This window comes from Ranitomeya imitator, chromosome 9 (genome assembly GCF_032444005.1).
Source record: "Ranitomeya imitator isolate aRanImi1 chromosome 9, aRanImi1.pri, whole genome shotgun sequence".
In the NCBI taxonomy this organism is placed as follows: domain Eukaryota; kingdom Metazoa; phylum Chordata; class Amphibia; order Anura; family Dendrobatidae; genus Ranitomeya; species Ranitomeya imitator.
In genome coordinates this window covers 31,982,433-32,004,553 of record NC_091290.1, presented here as the reverse complement: position 1 = coordinate 32,004,553, position 22,121 = coordinate 31,982,433, and the positions used below count along the sequence as shown (strand labels likewise).

The window sequence follows — 22,121 nt, the reverse complement described above, 5'->3', positions numbered from 1 at the left end:
GCCACTGGCTGGGGGCACCTGGGGAGCGGGGGCCCTAGGCAGGTGCCTAGTCTGCCTGCCACTAATGCCAGACCTGCATCTGGGACATCATTGTCTCTTTCCATCCACGCCACGCTGCATAACAGACTGTCAAGAAGTTGACTGATGCTTTAATCCAGGTCTGGAAGGAGATCCCTCAGGAGAACATCTGCCACCTCATCAGGAACATGTCCAGGCATTGTAGGGAGGTCATTCAGGCACGTGGAGGCCACACACACCACTGAGCATCATTTCCTTGTCTTGAGGCATTTCCACTGAAGTTGGATCAGCCTGTAATTTCATTTTCTGCTTTGTTTTTGAGCATCCTTCCAACTCCAGACCTCCGTGGGATATTAATTTTAATTTACATTGATCATTTTTATGATTTATTGTTCTCCACACATTCCACAATGTAATGAATAAAGAATTCCAACTAGAATATTTAATTCAGTGGAAGGATGTGGAATTTTAGCATTCCTTTTATTTTTTCGATCAGTGTAGTACTGTGCAAACATGTTCGGTAGATATGAAAAATGCTACAAATGAATGCTTTAGGATTTTCTTTCTTTATGAGAAAAGAGAGACCAGTAAGATAGATCTTCTGTGGGGATGCTATTGCTAAGGGCAGCACCCCAGAGAGACTTAGAGAAACACTAATTACTGTGGAAAATTCTGCTGTGGGAGCCAATACGGAGAAGTATCTGGAGACACACTGCCATATCAACCTCTAAGCGGAGGATTGTGATTCTCATTCCCTGGGGCATTTATCCTGTTACATTTGTTCCTGGACTATTTTATCCTCTGTATGGTGGATTGCTGTCATGGACCTCACAGTAATAAAGGTTCTTGGGACTGTTCACTCTTCTCTCTCATCTTTCACTCTGTGTGATACCGGAGTAGGACCCCGTGGCGCTCTGTATTCTCCATGCAGGTGGGGTGGTAAAGTGACCACATGTATTGGATTTGCATACTTGCAGACATGCGCCAACTAGACTCATCTGACTTTTCTCAATTGCCTTTTATTTAGAGAAACCAGATAAGACTAGTCGGCATGTGACAGCAGGAATTCCCAAAGTGTCCCAGGAGCTGTTTTACAACACAACGTCAGACCACATATTGTGAGCACCTGTGTGGCTTAAAAGTGCCAGCATAGTCTGCTGCATCTACGGACTTGTCTCCCAGCTAGCATATCTGTCACGTCATTAGTTGGCAATTACACAGGGAGCTGCCAGCAGCGGATCTTGATGATTTGCACAAGTGCATTCAGTGTAGCAGAACATTCTTCAGACAACCATTAATAACCTCACTGATAGCAGGGGAGACTGTTAGCACGGCTCATACTCCACACTGAATAAGTCAAGATGATTTGAAAATTTGGTTTCCATTTTTTCACCATTTGCAGATCAGCAACACGTCTCCATCCTGTGAGTTCCATAATTCTATAACTTTTCCTTCTTGGTTTTGCACTTTCAATGTTAGGGAGAATATCCAGGGCTGAATTCACCAAACACTTTGTCTGAGCTTAACATATTACAAATCCAGATAATTCCTGTATACGGTAAATGCAAATATGTTCATACAGCATGTGTGCGTGTTTTATAGAATGCGACTTGTAAACCAGTGGGTTTTGCTCTTTTTGTCATCCACGTGTTGAAAAAGAACTCAAGAGATTTAACAGAGACAATATTAGTAATCACTAAGACTATCGCATTTAATCGTTTATTTTTTTTTTGTCTTTTCAAGAAATGCTCTTTAATATATTTGAACATTGCAAAATCAAAGTAAGCAATCGTAAAAGTAATACAATGCATGGTTCTTTATATATTCAGCAGAAAAAAAAAATGTAATGCAAGTTAGCGAGAGCATTGAGAAGGTGTCACTAAGTTGGCTACAACCGCATTGTCCAGATATCGATGTTCATGAACACATTGCTAGCGAGGACATCGAATTATTCTCTTTCTTGAGCCGGGTACAACGGCACTTACGGGTCTCGTTGTAATCCCACACATGTTTGCACCAAAAAAGAGCTTAAAAAATCCCTGTAGGAGAGAGAACAACTGTTAGTATAAATTATAGTTACCGGTAGAACGTACCAACAATTAAGCTTTATTTCCGTCTGTGTCGGGGACTCCGCGCAGAGCCGCCATCGAAGGGTCGGTCACAACAGGAAAAATGGACCGCCATAGAGAATATTGTTCCGTAATTATGAGCATAGCTTTAATCCCAAGTAGCGGGGCCATTTAGGCCTCATGTACCTGTCAATGTCCGCCAAACAGTCATCACCTCATTTTAAGATAAATTAGCTTAGACCGAGCCCCATTAATGCTCTGGCTCTCCGGTCTGTCGGGCGCTAATTGAGCTTGTTGATAAGAATGGTAAAATATAAGGAAAGGAAGAACCTTAAAATACATGTATAGGATAAAGGACAAAAACGAAAAATAGATGATGATGATAATAATAATAAATATCTCTTTACACGGTGTCATTGTGCTCTATATTATAATTATGTATTTATTTTGAAAGCACCATTAACTCCTTAGTGCTATACATGTGAAAAGGTTACATACATACAACATTATATATACTGTAGATAGATAGATATTATGAAAAAGGAAACAAACTGACAGACTAGTACAGAGGAAGAGTAGATGGATAAATAATAGATAGAATATAGGTGATATAGATATTAGATAATAGATAGATAATAGATAGATAGATTATAGATATTAGATAATAGATAATACATAGATGATAGATAATAGATAGATGATAGATAGATAATAGATGATAGATAATAGATAGATCTATAGATAGATGATAGATAATAAATGTATAGATAGATAATAGATAGATAATAAATAGATCTATAAATAATAGATGGATATTAGATAATACAGTAGATGATAGATAGATGATAGATATGAGATAGATAGATAATAGATAATAGATGATAGATATGAGATAGATAGATAATAGATAGATAATAGATAGATATTAGATAATAGATAACAGATAGATAATAGATAGATCTATAGATAGATAATAGATAGATAATAAATACCGTAGATCTATAGATAATAGATAGATAATAGATGGATATTAGATAATACAGTAGATGATAGATAGATGATAGATATGAGATAGATAGATAATAGATAGATAATAGATAGATATTAGATAATAGATGATAGATAGATAACAGATAGATAATAGATAGATATTAGATAATAGATGATAGATATGAGATAGATAGATGATAGATAGATATGCACTTCCAAGTGCCTTTAGGGGAGCAGATCCTTCACACTGTCTACTATTGTTCTGCCGGAGCTCAGTATTAGCACTAGCACCTATCTCTTGCTAACTCTATATAACTGAGTGTCCCACCTACCTGTTTGATTACAACATGTGAAAAGAATAATCCAAACTGAACAAAAATGCTATTTATTTTACACATTATAGAGTATATACTACCCACACAGCTCAGTATTAATGTCCCTTGAACGTTACTAATACTTACACGTTCTCCCCAGTCATCCCCCCAGCTGTTTTTTATGATCCAATAAGGCAATTTAGTGCCTGCAGAATACAAGAGAAAAACAAATATATATATATTTCATTTAAAAAAATAAAAAATCCAAGAGCGGCATGATGTAGGGACAGAGCCCCTGATTCCAGCCATGTGTCACTTTACTAGCTGTTGTTAACATACAATCAGTGTTTTTTCAGCATTAGATAATCACTACAGGACTAGGTATCTTATGTCTCCCAGTCAAATGCTTTGTATAAGTACGATCCCACCACTGATCGACAGCTCTCTGCCTATACACAGTGTGCACAGAAAGCTGCCAATCAGTGATGTGTGTGGGAGGGGAAAGTGGGGGCGCAGGGATATACACGGCTCAGCAAACTGTAATTGGATCAAAATGACAGCAAACAGTCCAGTAAGGGATACATCGCTGGAAGCAGGGTCTCTGCCCTTACACCGTGCTGCTCTCGGATTACATAGCAAAATCCTGTTGAAACATTTCCCTTTAATACATCATATTTTTAATTGTTTTTTTTTTTCCCTTTCTTGCTTTTTTTTTTTTATGGAATTCCTACGTTTGCACTGCAGCTTTGTAGAACTCGCAATAGTTGTACGATTTGCCATGTATTTTAGAGAACAATGCTCGCTTGTTAATGTCTGTACGTTACAATAGCACGGCCTCGATTCATCATTTTCGTTTTTTAAAAAGTTACTTTTTTTCTGTCCTTGTGGTATTAGCTGCCATTTTTTAAGCTAAATTCATTAAAACGATGCACGTGATTCATGAATTTGGCTCAAAATCAATAATCGACTTTTTTCCTCTAAGTATTTTTGAGACTTTTGGTGCAAAAATCACAACAAAAACTAGTATTTAAAAAAATAAAAAAAAATAAAAAAACACTGAATCCAGCCTATCAAAATACAGATATACAGATAATTGATCCGGTAATCAATTTAAAGTATGTTATGTGCGCCTCATTTTAGGAATAAGTTAAGAATTGGGGTTTATCTTTACCTCTGGAGTATCCCATTAGTAATACTGCATGGGTTAATTTTTTTCGATTGCAGGATTTACGTCGAATTACTCCTCCGTTGTAATACTGTATTAATATAAAAAGGTAAATAATTAATGAATACTGTACATTACACGATATGCTTCGCTGCTTGGGAAAAAATTGTGAACAGGGGCATAATTATTCTTATGGTTCTCCCTGAATTAGGCAGGGGGGTCTTTCAGGTCTGTACAAAATGTAGAGTGTAGGATGCGCAGCACCACTGGCATTGTATGCCGCGCATCCTCCATAGTCCGTGAACATTAGATAAATCTCATACTCATGTCCATGTTTCCAGTACATGTGGTATCTGTTTTTTTTCACTGCATATTTTACCTTCAGAACAATAGCATTCATGCTCACGGCAATTGTTCCTTGGTTCGTGACATAACAGGCCATTACTGAAAGAAAAAAAAACAACAACAAATCAATGTGTGATTCTAAAATGTTTTAATGAATATTGTCATTTTTTTCACCCCCATTGGTTTAAAGGGAATCTGCCAACAGCTAGTAAATGACATATTGCTGGAATCAGGGTCTCTGTCCCTACATCATGCAGCTTGCAGGTGGAGTAGCAAAAGCCTGCAAAGAGTTTTCTTCTTGTGTATAACTATTAAATATCACAACATTTTTGCTCAACTTGAAGATGTGTAAACACTCAGCAACTTTTTATATTTTCATGCAAGTTGTGGTCAGTTCTGCCAAAATGAGCAGAACAGGGCGTGATGACTACCATCCATCAAATTCATCATATTTTGTTCTACAAAGATGGCATAAATTATGCAAAACATATACACTGGCCTCTGGCTGGGGTAACATTTCTGACGGAGGTCCATGCCTCTTAATGAATTTGACACATTTTACAACTAGCATTTGATAGTCCAGTCACTTAAAGAGAATCTTTAATCAGATTTTTGCCACGTAATATGAGAGCAGCATGATGTAAGGGAAGAGACACTGATTCCAACAATGTGTCACTTGCTGGGTTTTCTCTGCTTTAGATGTAGCAGTCCTCGGAATGCTGAGCTGTGTATAACCCCGCCCACACCACTGATTGGCAGCTTCCTGTGGACATTGTCAGCAAGCTCCCAATCAGTGGTGGGGGCGGGTGTTATGACCTGGTGGTCAGGACAATAATGGACCTGGTGGTTAAGAGCACACGGAATGACCTGATAGTTACTGATAATATAGGACGAGCTCTGGGACGTGGGAACTCTGCTGACCGCAATCCCTAATCCTATCAAACACACTAGAAATAGCCGTGGATTGCGCCTAACGCTCCCTATGCAACTCGGCACAGCCTAAGGAACTAGCTAGCCCTGAAGATAGAAAAATAAAGCCTACCTTGCCTCAGAGAAATTCCCCAAAGGAAAAGGCAGCCCCCCACATATAATGACTGTGAGTAAAGATGAAAATACAAACACAGAGATGAAATAGATTTAGCAAAGTGAGGCCCGACTTACTGAACAGACCGAGGATAGGAAAGGTTACTTTGCGGTCAGCACAAAAACCTACAAAAAGACCACGCAGAGGGCGCAAAAAGACCCTCCGCACCGACTCACGGTGCGGAGGCGCTCCCTCTGCGTCCCAGAGCTTCCAGCAAGCAAGACAACAATAAAAATAGCAAGCTGGACAGAAAAATAGCAAACCAAAGAAATACAAGCTGGAACTTAGCTTCTGCTGGGAAGACAGGTCACAAGAACGATCCAGGAGTGAACTAGACCAATACTGGAACATTGACAGGTGGCCTGGAGCAAAGATCTAAGTGGAGTTAAATAGAGCAGCAGCTAACGAATTAACCTCGTCACCTGGGGAAGGAAACTCAGAAACACTCACCAGAGGAAGTCCATGGACAGAGCCAGCCAAAGTACCATTCATGACCACAGGAGGGAGCCCGACAACAGAATTCACAACAGGCGGGGTTATATAGATTAGCCAGACTGCTTGGCACATGACACCTAGTCCTCTAGTGATAATCTCTTGCTGATAAAACACTGATTGTATTGAAACTACAACAAGCTTCTGAGCGAGTGATACAGTTGTGCTCAAAAGTTTACATACCCCGGCAGAATTTTTTACTTTGTTGGCCTTTTTCCAGAGAATATGTATGATAACACCAAAACTTTTTCTCCACTCATGGTTAGTGGTTGACTGAAGCCATTGATTGTCAAACTACTGTGTTTTCTGTTTTTAAATCATAATGACAACCCAAAACATCCAAATGACACTTTTATGGCATAATTTATGATGAATGTGACGGCTACAATGAGCCCCGACTCTCTTGGCTAAGATTCACCTACTTTTCAAAAAGTTGCAAATAAAAATTGCATTAAAATGTTGCTAGATTTCAAACCATTTTATGCCAAAATTCTGGCAAAAATTGTTGGATGAATCGGCCCCATCCTGTTTTTTTTGTTCTTTTTTGTGAGCCTATAAAGACATTTCAGGTTCTATTACTAAGTTAATATATTTTGGTGAGAAGTGGCGTAGTATTTGGAAATAATGCAACATTATCACTATAAATATATTTTGTTTTTTTTTAATAACATTTTAATAAACAGTTCTATCTTTTTGTACCCGTAAATGGCTTGAAACTGTGTGTGATGTTAGTCACTTCTCTCGGATAAGCCGTGAGGCTGGGTAGTTAAGAGGACCGAGGTCAAAAGCCAGGAGGGTGCGTCATAGACAGAGGAGTAAGACAAAGGCGCAGTCAGGAGGTCAAAATACCAGGGGGAAAGCGGATCACAGCAAAAGGGCTAGTCAAACGGATGGTCAAGACAAATCTAAGGTCTAGCAGCAAAGATCAGAATACCAGACAAGGAGCACAGAGCAAGTAAACAACTCATGAGCAAAGCTAAAATTGGCAGAGAGCTGGTTAAATAGCCAGGTAATTACTATGGACAAGAGACACATGGGTGAAGCCCCGCACTCCCTGGTCCTGATTGGATGGCTAAAGTGTCACTCCAGACTCTGACAGCTCAGCACCCCCCAGATTCTGATTGGACGGCCCGGTTGTCCATCACCATACTGACCGCTCAGGACGCCCAGTTCATTGATTGGACAAGAGACCTGTCATTCACTGCGTCCACACACTGATAGGAGGAATCGTGACAGTGATTATTTGACTTCTTCTGCAATACTATGGAATACATAGTGTTCATTGTCAGTGTTACATGGCAGACCTGAGTTCTAAGGCCCCCGGCATCATCCTCTGTGATCACATTGCAGGGGCTGATGGCTCACAGAGTGGGCTTCCACGCCTATACTTTACACTGTGCTCACCAAAGCGTCCCCTGCGCACAAAAAAAAGTATGTTCCTTACCGCGTTCATTTCTAGGCAGCATTCTAAAATCTTTTATGTTTGTTCTTACAGAATTCATCTTTTTACAATCCTGCTTTATCGCTTTGTATGGGTAAACGCATTCAGAAACCAATCCTTCTATAGAGGAAATCGGAGAAAAATATTATAGGCTTTTATTAATAAATTTCATTTTGTATAGCACATTTTTATAGAATACAATAGACTTTATATCTCTTGGACATTGCTAACAATAGTTCTGCATGGTATTTCGGTTTTATGGAGCGTTCCCATCTGGGACATTAATGGTATTTCCGATGGGCGCTCTGGAATTTTTGGAGCTCCCATAGAAAGAATAAAGAGGGCTTCTCCTGTTTGGCCGCCTCTCTTTTCCATCTGACATTTATGGCTTATGATGTCAATATGCGATCAATGTCCCAGATAGGAGAACTCCTTTAAAGGGAACTTGTCAGGTGATTCATGCTGCTCCTTTAAAGGGAGGTGATTCATGCGGCATAGACTTGTCAGCATGATTTTGTAATGTACAGTAAAGACATGGCAGTAATATCGCTGTAATACCGATTACAATGATACCTTTGGTGAAGAAATCGGCTTTGTGGTTCTTCTTTAATCACCATTTGAAGTTTTCTGCTGATTAGATTTTGGTGCACAGGGGCCGGACTGTGCTCTGAGTCCTCTCCTCCCTGTCTGTGATTCCCCGGCCCTCCTCCTGCCTCCGATCAGTGAAAAACCAGCCTCCTCTGTTTGAAATCCCAGCAGTGACCTGTCATCCAAAGGGCGGAGGCAGCAGAGGGACCAGCAATCGCTGACAGAAAGAAGAAGACCCTGATTCCAGTGATGAATCACTTACTGCGCTGCTTGCTCTAGTTTTGATAGTAACATAGTAACATAGTTAGTAAGGCCAAAAAAAGACATTTGTCCATCCAGTTCAGCCTATATTCCATCATAATAAATCCCCAGATCTACGTCCTTCTACAGAACCTAATTGTATGATACAATATTGTTCTGCTCCAGGAAGACATCCAGGCCTCTCTTGAACCCCTCGACTGAGTTCGCCATCACCACCTCCTCAGGCAAGCAATTCCAGATTCTCACTGCCCTAACAGTAAAGAATCCTCTTCTATGTTGGTGGAAAAACCTTCTCTCCTCCAGACGCAAAGAATGCCCCCTTGTGCCCGTCACCTTCCTTGGTATAAACAGATCCTCAGCGAGATATTTGTATTGTCCCCTTATATACTTATACATGGTTATTAGATCGCCCCTCAGTCGTCTTTTTTCTAGACTAAATAATCCTAATTTCGCTAATCTATCTGGGTATTGTAGTTCTCCCATCCCCTTTATTAATTTTGTTGCCCTCCTTTGTACTCTCTCTAGTTCCATTATATCCTTCCTGAGCACCGCTGCCCAAAACTGGACACAGTACTCCATGTGCGGTCTAACTAGGGATTTGTACAGAGGCAGTATAATGCTCTCATCATGTGTATCCAGACCTCTTTTAATGCACCCCATGATCCTGTTTGCCTTGGCAGCTGCTGCCTGGCACTGGCTGCTCCAGGTAAGTTTATCATTAACTAGGATCCCCAAGTCCTTCTCCCTGTCAGATTTACCCAGTGGTTTCCCGTTCAGTGTGTAATGGTGATATTGATTCCTTCTTCCCATGTGTATAACCTTACATTTATCATTGTTAAACCTCATCTGCCAACTTTCAGCCCAAGTTTCCAACTTATCCAGATCCATCTGTAGCAGAATACTATCTTCTCTTGTATTAACTGCTTTACATAGTTTTGTATCATCTGCAAATATCGATATTTTACTGTGTAAACCTTCTACCAGATCATTAATGAATATGTTGAAGAGAACAGGTCCCAATACTGACCCCTGCGGTACCCCACTGGTCACAGCGACCCAGTTAGAGACTATACCATTTATAACCACCCTCTGCTTTCTATCACTAAGCCAGTTACTAACCCATTTACACACATTTTCCCCCCGACCAAGCATTCTCATTTTGTGTACCAACCTCTTGTGCGGCACGGTATCAAACGCTTTGGAAAAATCGAGATATACCACGTCCAATGACTCACCGTGGTCCAGCCTATAGCTTACCTCTTCATAAAAACTGATTAGATTGGTTTGACAGGAGCGATTTCTCATAAACCCATGCTGATATGGAGTTAAACAGTTATTCTCATTGAGATAATCCAGAATAACATCCCTCAGAAACCCTTCAAATATTTTACCAACAATAGAGGTTAGACTTACTGGCCTATAATTTCCAGGTTCACTTTTAGAGCCCTTTTTGAATATTGGCACCACATTTGCTATGCGCCAGTCCTGCGGAACAGACCTCGTCGCTATAGAGTCCCTAAAAATAAGAAATAATGGTTTATCTATTACATTACTTAGTTCTCTTAGTACTCGTGGGTGTATGCCATCCGGACCCGGAGATTTATCTATTTTAATCTTATTTAGCCGGTTTCGCACCTCTTCTTGGGTTAGATTGGTGACCCTTAATATAGGGTTTTCATTGTTTCTTGGGATTTCACCTAGCATTTCATTTTACACCGTGAATACCGTGGAGAAGAAGGTGTTTAATATGTTAGCTTTTTCCTCGTCATCTACAACCATTCTTTCCTCACTATTTTTTAAGGGGCCTACATTTTCAGTTTTTATTCTTTTACTATTGATATAGTTGAAGAACAGTTTGGGATTAGTTTTACTCTCCTTAGCAATGTGCTTCTCTGTTTCCTTTTTGGCAGCTTTAATTAGTTTTTTAGATAAAGTATTTTTCTCCCTATAGTTCTTTAGAGCTTCAATGGTGCCATCCTGCTTTAGTAGTGCAAATGCTTTCTTTTTACTGTTAATTGCCTGTCTTACTTCTTTGTTTAGCCACATTGGGTTTTTCCTATTTCTAGTCCTTTTATTCCCACAAGGTATAAACCGCTTACACTGCCTATTTAGGATGTTCTTACACATTTCCCATTTATTATCTGTATTCTTATTTCTGAGGATATTGTCCCAGTCTACCAGATTAAGGGCATCTCTAAGCTGGTCAAACTTTGCCTTCCTAAAGTTCAGTGTTTTTGTGACTCCCTGACAAGTCCCCCTGGTGAAAGACAGGTGAAACTGCACAATATTGTGGTCGCTATTTCCTAAATGCCCGACCACCTGCAGATTTGTTATTCTGTCAGGTCTATTAGATAGTATTAGGTCTAAAAGTGCTGCTCCTCTGGTTGGATTCTGCACCAATTGTGAAAGATAATTTTTCTTGGTTATTAGCAGAAACCTGTTGCCTTTATGGGTTTCACAGGTTTCTGTTTCCCAGTTAATATCCGGGTAGTTAAAGTCCCCCATAACCAGGACCTCATTATGGGTTGCAGCTTCATCTATCTGCTTTAGAAGTAGACTTTCCATGGTTTCTGTTATATTTGGGGGTTTGTAACAGACCCCAATGAGAATTTTGTTACCATTTTTCCCTCCATGAATTTCGACCCATATGGACTCGACATCCTCATTTCCTTCGCTAATATCCTCCCTTAAAGTGGACTTTAGACAAGACTTTACATAGAGACAAACCCCTCCTCCTCTCCGATTTTTACGATCCTTTCTAAACAGACTGTAACCCTGTAAGTTAACTACCCAGTCATAGCTTTCATCTAACCATGTCTCGGTTATTCCCACTATGTCAAAGTTACCTGTAGATATTTCTGCTTCTAGTTCTTCCATCTTGTTTGTCAGGCTTCTGGCGTTTGCGAGCATGCAGTTTAGAGGATTTTGTTTTGTTCCAATCTCCTCGCTGTGGATTGTTTTAGAAATGTTCTTACCTCCCTTCTGAGTATGTTTTTCTGGGTCTTCTTTGTTCGAGTCTAATGTTTTTCTTCCCGTCCCCTCTTCTTCTAGTTTAACGCCCTCCTGATGAGTGTAGCGAGTCTTCTGGCGAATGTGTGTTTCCCAGGTTTGTTGAGGTGTAGTCCGTCTCTGGCGAGGAGTCCATCGTACAAGTAATTCACACCGTGGTCCAGGAATCCGAATCCTTGTTGTCTGCACCATCGTCTTAGCCAGTTGTTTGCATCAAGGATCCTGTTCCATCTCCTGGTGCCATGCCCGTCTACTGGAAGGATAGAAGAAAAAACTACCTGTGCATCCAGTTCCTTTACTTTCTTCCCCAACTCTTCAAAGTCTTTGCAGATTGTCGGTAGGTCCTTCCTTGCCGTGTCATTGGTGCCAACATGTATCAGAAGAAATGGGTGGACGTCCTTGGAGTTGAAGAGCTTTGGTATCCTATCGGTCACATCCTTGATCATCGCACCTGGAAGGCAGCATACTTCTCTTGCAGTTATGTCCGGTCTGCAGATGGCTGCTTCTGTGCCTCTCAGTAGTGAGTCTCCCACCACCACCACTCTTCGTTGCTTCTTGGCTGTACTTTTTGCTGTCACTTGTTGCTGTGTGCCCTTTTCTTTTTTGCTTGCTGGTATTGCTTCATCCTTAGGTGTGCCATCTTCATCCTCTACAAAGATTTGATATCGGTTCTTCAGTTGTGTGGTTGGTGATTTCTCCATGGTCTTCTTGCTTCTTTTGGTCACATGCTTCCACTCATCTGCTTTTGGAGGTTCTCTGACACTTTTTTCACCTTCTGTGACCAGTAGAGATGCTTCTGTTCTGTCTAGAAAGTCTTCATTCTCTTTGATGAGTTTCAAAGTTACTATTCTTTCTTCCAGACCCCGCACCTTTTCTTCTAAAATCAGCTTTTTCTGCTGGAGATCTAGCAGTGCTCTAAATGCTGAGCTCTGTATAACCCGGCCACACCACTGATTGGCAGTTTTCTGTGCACACTGTACAGAATCTCCTGCTGATTTTATTGAAACTACAACAAACCATCCAGTAAGTGACACATCTCTGGAATCGCGGTCTCAGCCTCTACATCCTGCCGCTCTCGTATTACATAGCCAAAAAACTGCTGACAGATTCCTTTTACATTTTCTTGAATTGTACAAGTGCTTCTCACAAAATTAGAATATCATCAAAAAATGTATTTCAGTTCTTCAATACAAAAAGTGAAACTCATATATTAGATAGAGTCTTTACAAACAGAGTGATGTATTTCAAGTGTTTATTTCTGTTAATGTTGATGATTATGGCTTGCAGCCAATGAAAATCCAAAAGTCACTATCTCAGTAAATTAGAATACTTTATAACACCAGCTTGAAAAATTATTTTAAAATCTGAAATGTTGGCCTACAGAAATGTATGATCAGTAAATGCAGTCAATACTTGGTCGGGGCTCCTTTGGCATCAATTACTGCATCAATGCAGCGTGGCATGGAGGTGATCAGCCTGTGGCACTGCTGAGGGGTTATGGAAGCCCAGGTTGCTTTGATAGCAGCCTTCAGCTCGTCTGCATTGTTGGGTCTGGTGTCTCTCATCTTCCTCTTGACAATACTCCATAGATTCTCTATGGGGTTACGGTCAGGCGAGTTTGCTGCCAATCAAGCCCAGTGATACTGTTGTCTGTAAACCAGGTATTGGTAGTTTTGACAGTGTGGACAGGGGCCAAGTCCTGCTGGAGAATGACATTTCCATCTCCAAAAAGCTTGTCAGCAGAGGGAAGCATGAAAGGCTCTAAAATTTCCTGGTAGATGGCTGCGCTGACTTTGGTCTTGATAAAACACAGTGGACCTACACTAGCAGATGACATGGCTCCCCAAACCATCACTGATTGTGGAGACTTCACACTAGACCTCAGCAGCTTGGATTGTGGCCTCTCCACTCTTCCTCCAGACTCTGGGACCTTGATTTCGAAACAAAATTCAAAATTTACTTTCATCTGAAAACAACACCTTGGACCACTGACAACAGTCCAGTTCTTTTTCTCCTTGGCCCAGGTAAGACGCTTCTGGCGTTGTCTATTGGTCATGAGCGGCTTCACACAAGGAATGCGACACTTGTAGCCCATGTCCTGGATAGTCGGTGTGTGGTGACTCTTGGACCAATGACTCCAGCAGCAGTCCACAACTTGTGAATCTCCCCCAAATTTTTGAATGGCCTTTTCTTAACAATCCTTTCAGGCTGTGATTATCCCGTTTGCTCTTGCACCTTTTTCTACCACACTTTTTCCTGCCACACAACCTTCCATTAATATGCTTGAATACAGCAATCTGAACAGCCGGCGTCTTTAGCAATGACCTTTTGTGGCTTCCCCTCCTTGTGGAGCGTGTCAACGACTGCCTTCTGGACATCTGTCAAGTCATCAGTCTTCCCCATGATTGTGGAGCCTACTGAAAAAGACTGAGGGACCTTTTTAAACACTTAGGAAGCCTTTGCAGGTGTTTTTTGTTATTAGAATTTACTGAGATAATGACTTTTGGGTTTTCATTGGCTGTAAGCCATAATCATCAACATTAACAGAAATAAACACTTGAAATAGATCACTCTGTAATGACTTTATATAATATGTGAGATTCACTTTTTGTATTGAAGAACTGAAATAAATTAACTTTTTGATGATATTCTAATTTTGTGAGAAGCACCTGTGAATATTATGTAAAGCATATGGCGTGGTTTTATCAAATAGTTTTTTTATAACTTTTTTTATACTTCTTAGGCTACGTTCACATTTGCGGTGCGTCGGGCGCAACCGCGGCGACGCATGCACCATGCGCCCCTATATTTAACATGGGGGGCACATGGACATGCGTTGTGTTGCGTTTTGTGACGCATGCGTTTTTTGGGCGCAAGCGTCAGGGCGCAGAGGACTCTGCTTGTTGCATTTTTTTTGCGCTATAAAAATGAACGCATGCGTCACAAAACGCAGCGTTTTGCTGCGTTTTGCATGCTTTTTTGCGTGCGTTGCGTCGCCGACACAGCACACAACAATGCAAATGTGAACGTAGCCTGAGGGTTGCTTTGAGTTTTTAAAAGGCAGTTTGATTTTCCCACAATCTGTACATTTCCTGATAGTAAATCATTGATCAATGACATTGGCTTTACAGTAACAGTTTTGTCATCCCTCAAATTTTTCATGGCTTCTCAATCGTGCACTATACTCCCTTTTTTGAGTCTTGACAAAAGATATTTGTTCATCTGCACATTATCCCAGCAATAATACATTACATACAAGAAAACCAAACACACAGGTAAATGGTGTTCAGTGGCTTCTGATGACGATGCGCTGTCATTATCACAATGTTGTAGCGTTTTTATATCTGACTATTTGCAATGGTTATTTTGGAATATCTTTTTTTTCTTATGTAGCTTCATTGGGTTAGCCAATTTAATCTATCTGTTCCAAATGTTAGGAGTAGTCGAGACGATCTATTGCCTTCGTGATACATTTTGAATTTCTGTACAGTAAATATAATGATTCTTACGTTGCTTCATGACCGTTTTGTAAGCATCCCAAAGAGTTCCTCCTTTACAGCCATCTCTAAAAGGACTACAGTCCAGAACCTCTGGAAGAAAAGATTTAGGTGAGTGAACACATAGGTCAATTTAGGAGGAGTGAAGTTTTCAAAGTAGAAATTCAGCAAGACCGCAGAAATAAAGGGGTTTAACCTCTTAAAAACCAGCTTGATCGAACCTTCAGTGCATGCAACTTGTTCACTTTCGTTACAACTTGCATTGCAACCCTCGGACTGACCGTCGGCTATCCTCACCTGAGCGTGACCGCTGCAGAGAAAGACATTCTGCCACGCTCAGGTCGGGATTGCAGACAGCCAGTCCGAGGATTGCAATGCGATCCTCGCACGAGGTATACGGCCTTCTGTCTGTGCCCTGAGCACTGTCCATCACAAACTAGCTCAGTCCCCAAGACGCAAATTGAGGCGGCATAACGGTGCACGCCATCGGTGCACAGGAGCTACTTTATTTGCATATGGATTAAAAGTGATTTTCACAATTACTATACCAGTAACAGATCCCGTTTTAGCATGATTTTTTATAGGGGTGACGTCCCATGTATCACTATATAGTTAGTCTAAAAGGCATTTTCGGGGTGACCGACTCCCTTAAAATTTATTTACATTGTTGAAGAGGGATATATGGCACTCCAGGTGGCAGAATAAGATGCCCAAGTAGAGTTCCAACCCATAGTCCAATAATGGCAGAAGCTAGGCACTCAGATATGGTAAAAGTGAAAACAGATTTATTGGCAATCAATATAATTAATTCATAAATAGTTTCTATTCCCTCTGAGCTGCAAGTTTTTGTAATTGAAAGCCCAAAGAACCGATGCTAAGAATTTATAGGAGTGAACAGACCTCAACAATGCTGCGATTTACAGAACGCAATCTTGAGAGACTGCCATGTTACTTGAGCGAGGATCATATCACAATCCTTGGCTCTCCTGACTTGAGCGTGAAAGCTCCATAGAAATACATGCCGTCAGGCTCAGGTCAGGAGAGCAGACGGCCAGTCCGAGGATTGCGATGCGATCTTTGACGAGTAATACGGCCATCTGACTGCGCCCTTATATTCACACTCACTCGGGAGCATTGTGACAAGGAAGGGCAGACACTTACGCTGAACTGATAAGTTTGCTGAACGTCCAACGATTCCCCACTGTGCCTCAATGTTTCCAACAACGGCAAAAGCCCAACAGGAACCGCAATTGCCCTGAATAGAATAAATTTATTGAAAGGAGTTATATGCACCATATTATAACTGCTTTATTACATATTTAGATAACATTAAAATGTAACCAGTGCTCCTACCCAATTCACATGGCTGCAGGGAAAATCTGCAAACCACACTTGACGTCTTTGAACCTGTGATCATTTGACCGCTTGTACTTTATACAGCAGTACAACAGTATATATACAGTATATATATATATATATATATATATATATATATATATATATATATATATATATGCAAAATCTGTGTCTCTTGTGATGCTGAGCCCCAGGCTGGTCATCTCAGGAGAGAACACACGACAAGCACACGGGAGTGCTCTGATGCTTGTTATAGCAACCCATTGGCTCCCCGCTATCCCATCGCGGGAAACCAATGGGTGGTCAAACAAATGCCAAAGCCAGATATCAGCTCTTCGTTGTCACTGTAAGTGATTGACAGCAGCATTTAAGAGATAAACTGTAGTGATCGGAGATTGCAACAATTACTACTGTGAGAGGCAGATGCCAGCCATGTAAAGTAGCCGGTATCTGCCCTGTATGGAGTGGACTCAGGTCCTCAGCCCTCTCCAAACACCCTGACATGCTCCATGATGTAATTACAATACTACGTCATGAAGAATTAAGGAGTTGAAGACTAAATGTTCCAAGGGAGCACAGTGACCTGCAGTGTCCCGCTAGTGTTCAAAATAAGCATATGGTTGCATAGTGACATCTCCTGTTCCTACAGAAGCCCCAGAGGACCAAACAAGATACTGAATGTGCTTATTTTGAACACTAGAGAGATGCCACCAGCCGGAGCACTCCATTGGAACATTTAGACTTTAAAGGATTCCTGTCATATCCGGAAATGCTATTTACCTGCAGATATAGGGGTAATAAATCTTAAATATAAGCAGCCGGAATACTGGGTAAGTGGCTACAGGGAGAAAAGAACTTTTATTCTCCCTGCAGCCATGCTGGAGAATAAATGGAACGGTAACACTCAGATGTCGGTGAGCGCAGGTGTAATCAGTCCGCAGAATTTTGATTGAAACTTGCTCTGTACCCATGCACACTGCATACACATGCTGGGGAGTGGGCTGTCAATCAATTTGCAGGGGAGTGATTACAGTGGTCATTGTATGGTGAGCAGTGACTGTTACTGATCACTGCACCGCCCCGATGACTGGAACCGAGTGGCTGCTGGGAGAATAAAATTTCATTTTCTCTCTGTAGCCGCTGTTCCAGTAATCAGCTGCAAGGGATTTAAACACTATTGGGTATTTATACAGGCTTTTTCAATTCTACCCACAGCGTTCAATGGAGTTGACGTCTGTGGACTGTGGGGGACAATCCAGCACCTCTACTTCATTGTCATTGACCCATTTCTTTGCCAATCTCAATGTATGCTTCTGGTTGCTGTCCTGCTGGAACACTAGGTCATCTAGATTTTTCTCTTGTGCATGCTGATAAAGTTTAGTATTAAAAAAAGTCCTATTTTATAGAACTAGGTTTTTGCACAAAAATGCAGCAAAACCTGATACCTCCGTTTTTGGTGCATTGTTTCAGTGTTTTTTTCACCACCCACTCATTTCAATGGGGTACAAAAGCTGAAAAAACACTGAAAGAAGTGACATGCGCTATGTCCAAAAAAACAAGCAAAGCACAAAATACTGATGACAAAAAAAAACAAGGTGTGAGCATGAGATTTCTGAAATTTCATAGGCTATTCGGATACTGTAAAATGCTGCTGACAATTAGCATAGAAAAACGCTGCAAGAACGCCCAGTGTGAACTTAGCCTAAACCCTCACTTAAAACATTTTACACTCTATTTTTCCTGTCCTGGTTGGTATTGTTTTCAGTACACAGATTAATTTTAAAGAAAAGTTTTCATCCTTAGTACTTAGTAATGTAATGTCTGTTTATTACCTGTATTTGTTCATTACCTGATCTTTTGCCTCTGAAATAACTCCTGCCTTGCGCCAATCGCAAGATCTTTTAATCGGGGCAGCCTCCACCTTCATTTGTTTTATATCATCTGAAGGAACCTCATCGAATAAAGTCAAACTATTTCTTTTGAACTCTTCATCTAAACACACAGAGACAAATTTAATTAATAACAAGTAGCTACCAACCGGGCCCCTTAGCTTGACCGACAGCTCCTCAGTGTCCCTCCTCCTGCTGTGGAGATCTCACACTGCTCAGTGTAAGCTGCAGCTGTCATTCAGGTTGGGTGGGCAGAGATTGAATACACTTGGACTCATGAGCTATTCTAGTCTTTTGCTGGACTCATAAAATGCTCTTTTTAAAATCCAGATTATACAGTTATTCTGATGAGGCTTTCCAAAGCGGGTGCATTAGTTTCATCAGTAGTCTCATCTCATCTCTAGTCTAAGAGATCTATTTAATAATGTGTGCCGTTTGTATTGTAAAAGATAGCTTGTATGTGTCACCTGAAAATTACTTATAGTTTAAATCAGATTTTTACTTTTATCCATGTTAAAAAGAAGTCTTACAATTTTCACACCTAATATTATTCTCACGCTTCCTGTGCTGTTTGGATGATTTTTCACCACATTCATTATCAATAGGATTATAAAGATAGAAAAAAAACAATATATTCAAGTAGATAACACATAATCCATGATTTGCATTGGTTGATGGACACAGCTCACCTCCACCCCCATCCTGCACAATGACCTTTATCTGGATCAGAGCATGCCTAGAAAGTTCTCTTAAAGTCAAGAAGTCAGAGTTTGTCTCCTGCAGCCTTTTCGGTCTATTTTATTTAATACGAAATGTAATAATGACTCTGTCCCAGAAGAGCTGCAGATGTCAGAATGTAAGATGTGTTACTCCTATTTTCTTGCAGCGGCCACAGACCACTGTCATGGCTGATGGAATGAGACATGCAAATAAATTCGCTCCTACTCTAGTAGGGGGTCTAACATGTACAAACTAAATGTCCTTTCCTAGAATGCCCTTTTAAACATTAATTTCACAATTGATGATCTACCGGTCAGGTCGCTGAACTTAGTGATCCCATATTTTGCTGTTCCCAGTTCCTCTTCCTGTAGGCGACGGGCGGCTTTTACATTTTCGGTAAAAACAGACAATCTGTATTGATGTTCTGCAATGATATAGCGGATAAGATATTCAATTACACAGTTTTGGACAGAAAAGGTCCATAGTGTTCACAAAGACTGGTTAAGGCTTTGTTCACATCTCAATTTTACGGTATGTTGATGCGTATCTTGGAACTATTCGGTGTCGAAATAGTTCGAAGTTACAGAGTTCTTCATCAGGACCAACCACAATGATTGCCCTGATGAGAGAGGTTGTAACTTTCGAAACCCGTTGACAAATAAGTCACATTCCTGGATACCGTTCTTAACTTCCATCCTTCATTTACCGCTAGTGCAGAATTAACCCTTTCATTCCAGTTTTGTTTTTGTTTTTTCAGCTGTAGGTCTGCCACAGTCTTGAGCCTTCACACCGCTCTACCGGGTGAGTACCATTGCCTTTGGTCTCTCCACTGTAACTCAGATAAAACCTTATTGCACTTATTAATATTCCATCTTTTTCTGCCTCAAAACTATGTTTGTGATATATTAATTTTTGGCACAGCTTATTGGTATCACCGGCACTTATTTCTCATTGTTCTTGCTTCTCAGTAAATCATGCTGTAATGTCATGTGGCATTTTTGGCTCATTGGTGACAATGTTTTGTTTTTTTTGTAATGAGAAATGACTCTTTAATCTTGTCCTGTAAAAAAATATAAAAATACAGCTTTGCTATCTATCAATCTATGTGTCACATCTATCTATCTACAATCCAAAAATAGACGGCACTGCGGTAAAAATTTCCAAAAATAGTGGCGTTTATAAGCCCATATGTCGTGAGATTTTCCCTCAACAACTAATGAGCCTTTTCTAAGGCTTGAGAAAGGCTCGTTATTTTTTGAGCCGGAGCGTTGCCACATATAGGCTAATAAAGTCCACTATTTTTGGAAATATGTTCTGGTGTGCTGTCTATTTTTGGATTCTATTGATTTGGAGCCAGTGGTTCCATTATTGTAGATGTGTGCCTATGTGGATCATATACTTGTTACTTTAATTCTAGATCTATCTATCACAAAAATATAGGTACAGCACTGGTATAAGCTGAAAAACAGTGGGTGCTAAGCCTCCCAAGCAAAATCAAACCTCAACATATATTAAAAAAAACTAAGGTAGCACCCCAGAGTCCAATTTCAATGGTGGTTTATTGACCCATGGTCATAATAGTGACTTTTCGTTCCAAGTGCGGGCTTGAAAAAATTCCACACTTGGAACAAAACCGCACCATTATGACCATGGGTCAATAAACCACCATTGAAATTGGACTCCGGAGCGCTGTCTTCGTTTTTTGAATATCTATCTATCTAAAGCTAAGAATAGGTACCACTCCACAGAACCTTTCTCAAGCCGGATGCCTTTATTAGTATATATCTGAAAAGTAATGTTTTAGTTCCTCCTAAAACCTTTCTGAAGGGAAATTTTTGCTTTAGAAAGGTTCCAGGAGGAACCAAAATGTTATTTGGATAAAGGTATCCTATTTTTTTTATATGGAGGAGTCTGCCTTTTTTGTATTATATCTATTATGGACCAGGCTGAGGTCTGAATTGGATTTGTACCCTACACTGTTACGGTGCTGCTTCTACTTTCTATGCATATGTATCTATCTAATCTCTAAAAACATGTATGAGGACAAAAATCATGATACAATAATAAATGCAGTTACCTGCACTATATATACCAATAAAATAAATAATTGGTTGACATAACACATGTAAAATGGGAGACCTGCTTACCTTCTGGACTCTCGTAAACCTTATTAAATTGCTTGGTAAAATTCTCAAACTGTTCCTGGTTAACAAAAAAAGAAGAAGAAGAGTCATTAGAAATGTTTTAGACGTCAAATTTTCGAGATATGAAATTATTAAAAGCTTCTATCAGCACAGAAAGGAACAAGCAAACAGCAATTTTTTTCAAAATAGGTGGTCACCGATTCAGTGTTCGCGAGGACCACGTGTGCGAAAGCGCACAGAGAAACGAGAGATGGGAATGAAAGATACATTGTGGACCATTAATGTTCCAATGCGGTCAGATGTAGCAAGTAAAAGAGCGACCTGAAATATCTGAATTTATATCCAAGAAGGAAACCACAACTTTAAAAAAAAGAACGTCAATGGTCAATTCTGGGAGGCAACGAAAGCGAACGTTGTAGTTTAAAAATTTGATTACATGATTAGTAACCCCTTCAGGACTGACCTATTTTTTTTGTTCATTCCAGAGCCAGAAACATTTCATTTTTCCTTTGATGCCTCCATATGGGGCTTGTTTTTTATGGGATGCGAGTCAAAATTTTAGGGGATATATAACTTATTGATTAGGTTTATAATAACTCTTTATAATTACTTAAATTTAACACCATACTACACGTATAATGTGTCTATTTTATGATTTGGGTTGACATAATTGTGCCAACTGTATGGATTTTGCCAGACAAGCTGCTGTTTTTATTGGTACCATTTAGGGGTAAATAAT

At 40.2% G+C, this 22,121-nt stretch overlaps 1 protein-coding gene across 1 annotated transcript; it reads right to left on the bottom strand.

Annotated features, from left to right (window-relative positions):
• Positions 1-1,723: 1,723 nt before the first annotated feature.
• On the bottom strand, positions 1,724-21,692 carry LOC138649715 (cathepsin W-like). The gene is made up of 11 exons (XM_069740344.1): positions 21,580-21,692; positions 21,386-21,440; positions 19,549-19,662; positions 18,479-18,621; positions 16,435-16,528; positions 15,286-15,366; positions 7,922-8,038; positions 4,936-5,000; positions 4,563-4,647; positions 3,539-3,597; positions 1,724-2,057 (listed from the first exon to the last, which is right to left on the bottom strand). The coding sequence occupies exons 1-11, from the start codon at positions 21,649-21,651 to the stop codon at positions 1,950-1,952; spliced, it is 993 nt and encodes a 330-aa protein (XP_069596445.1). The 5' UTR covers positions 21,652-21,692; the 3' UTR covers positions 1,724-1,949.
• Positions 21,693-22,121: the final 429 nt, after the last annotated feature.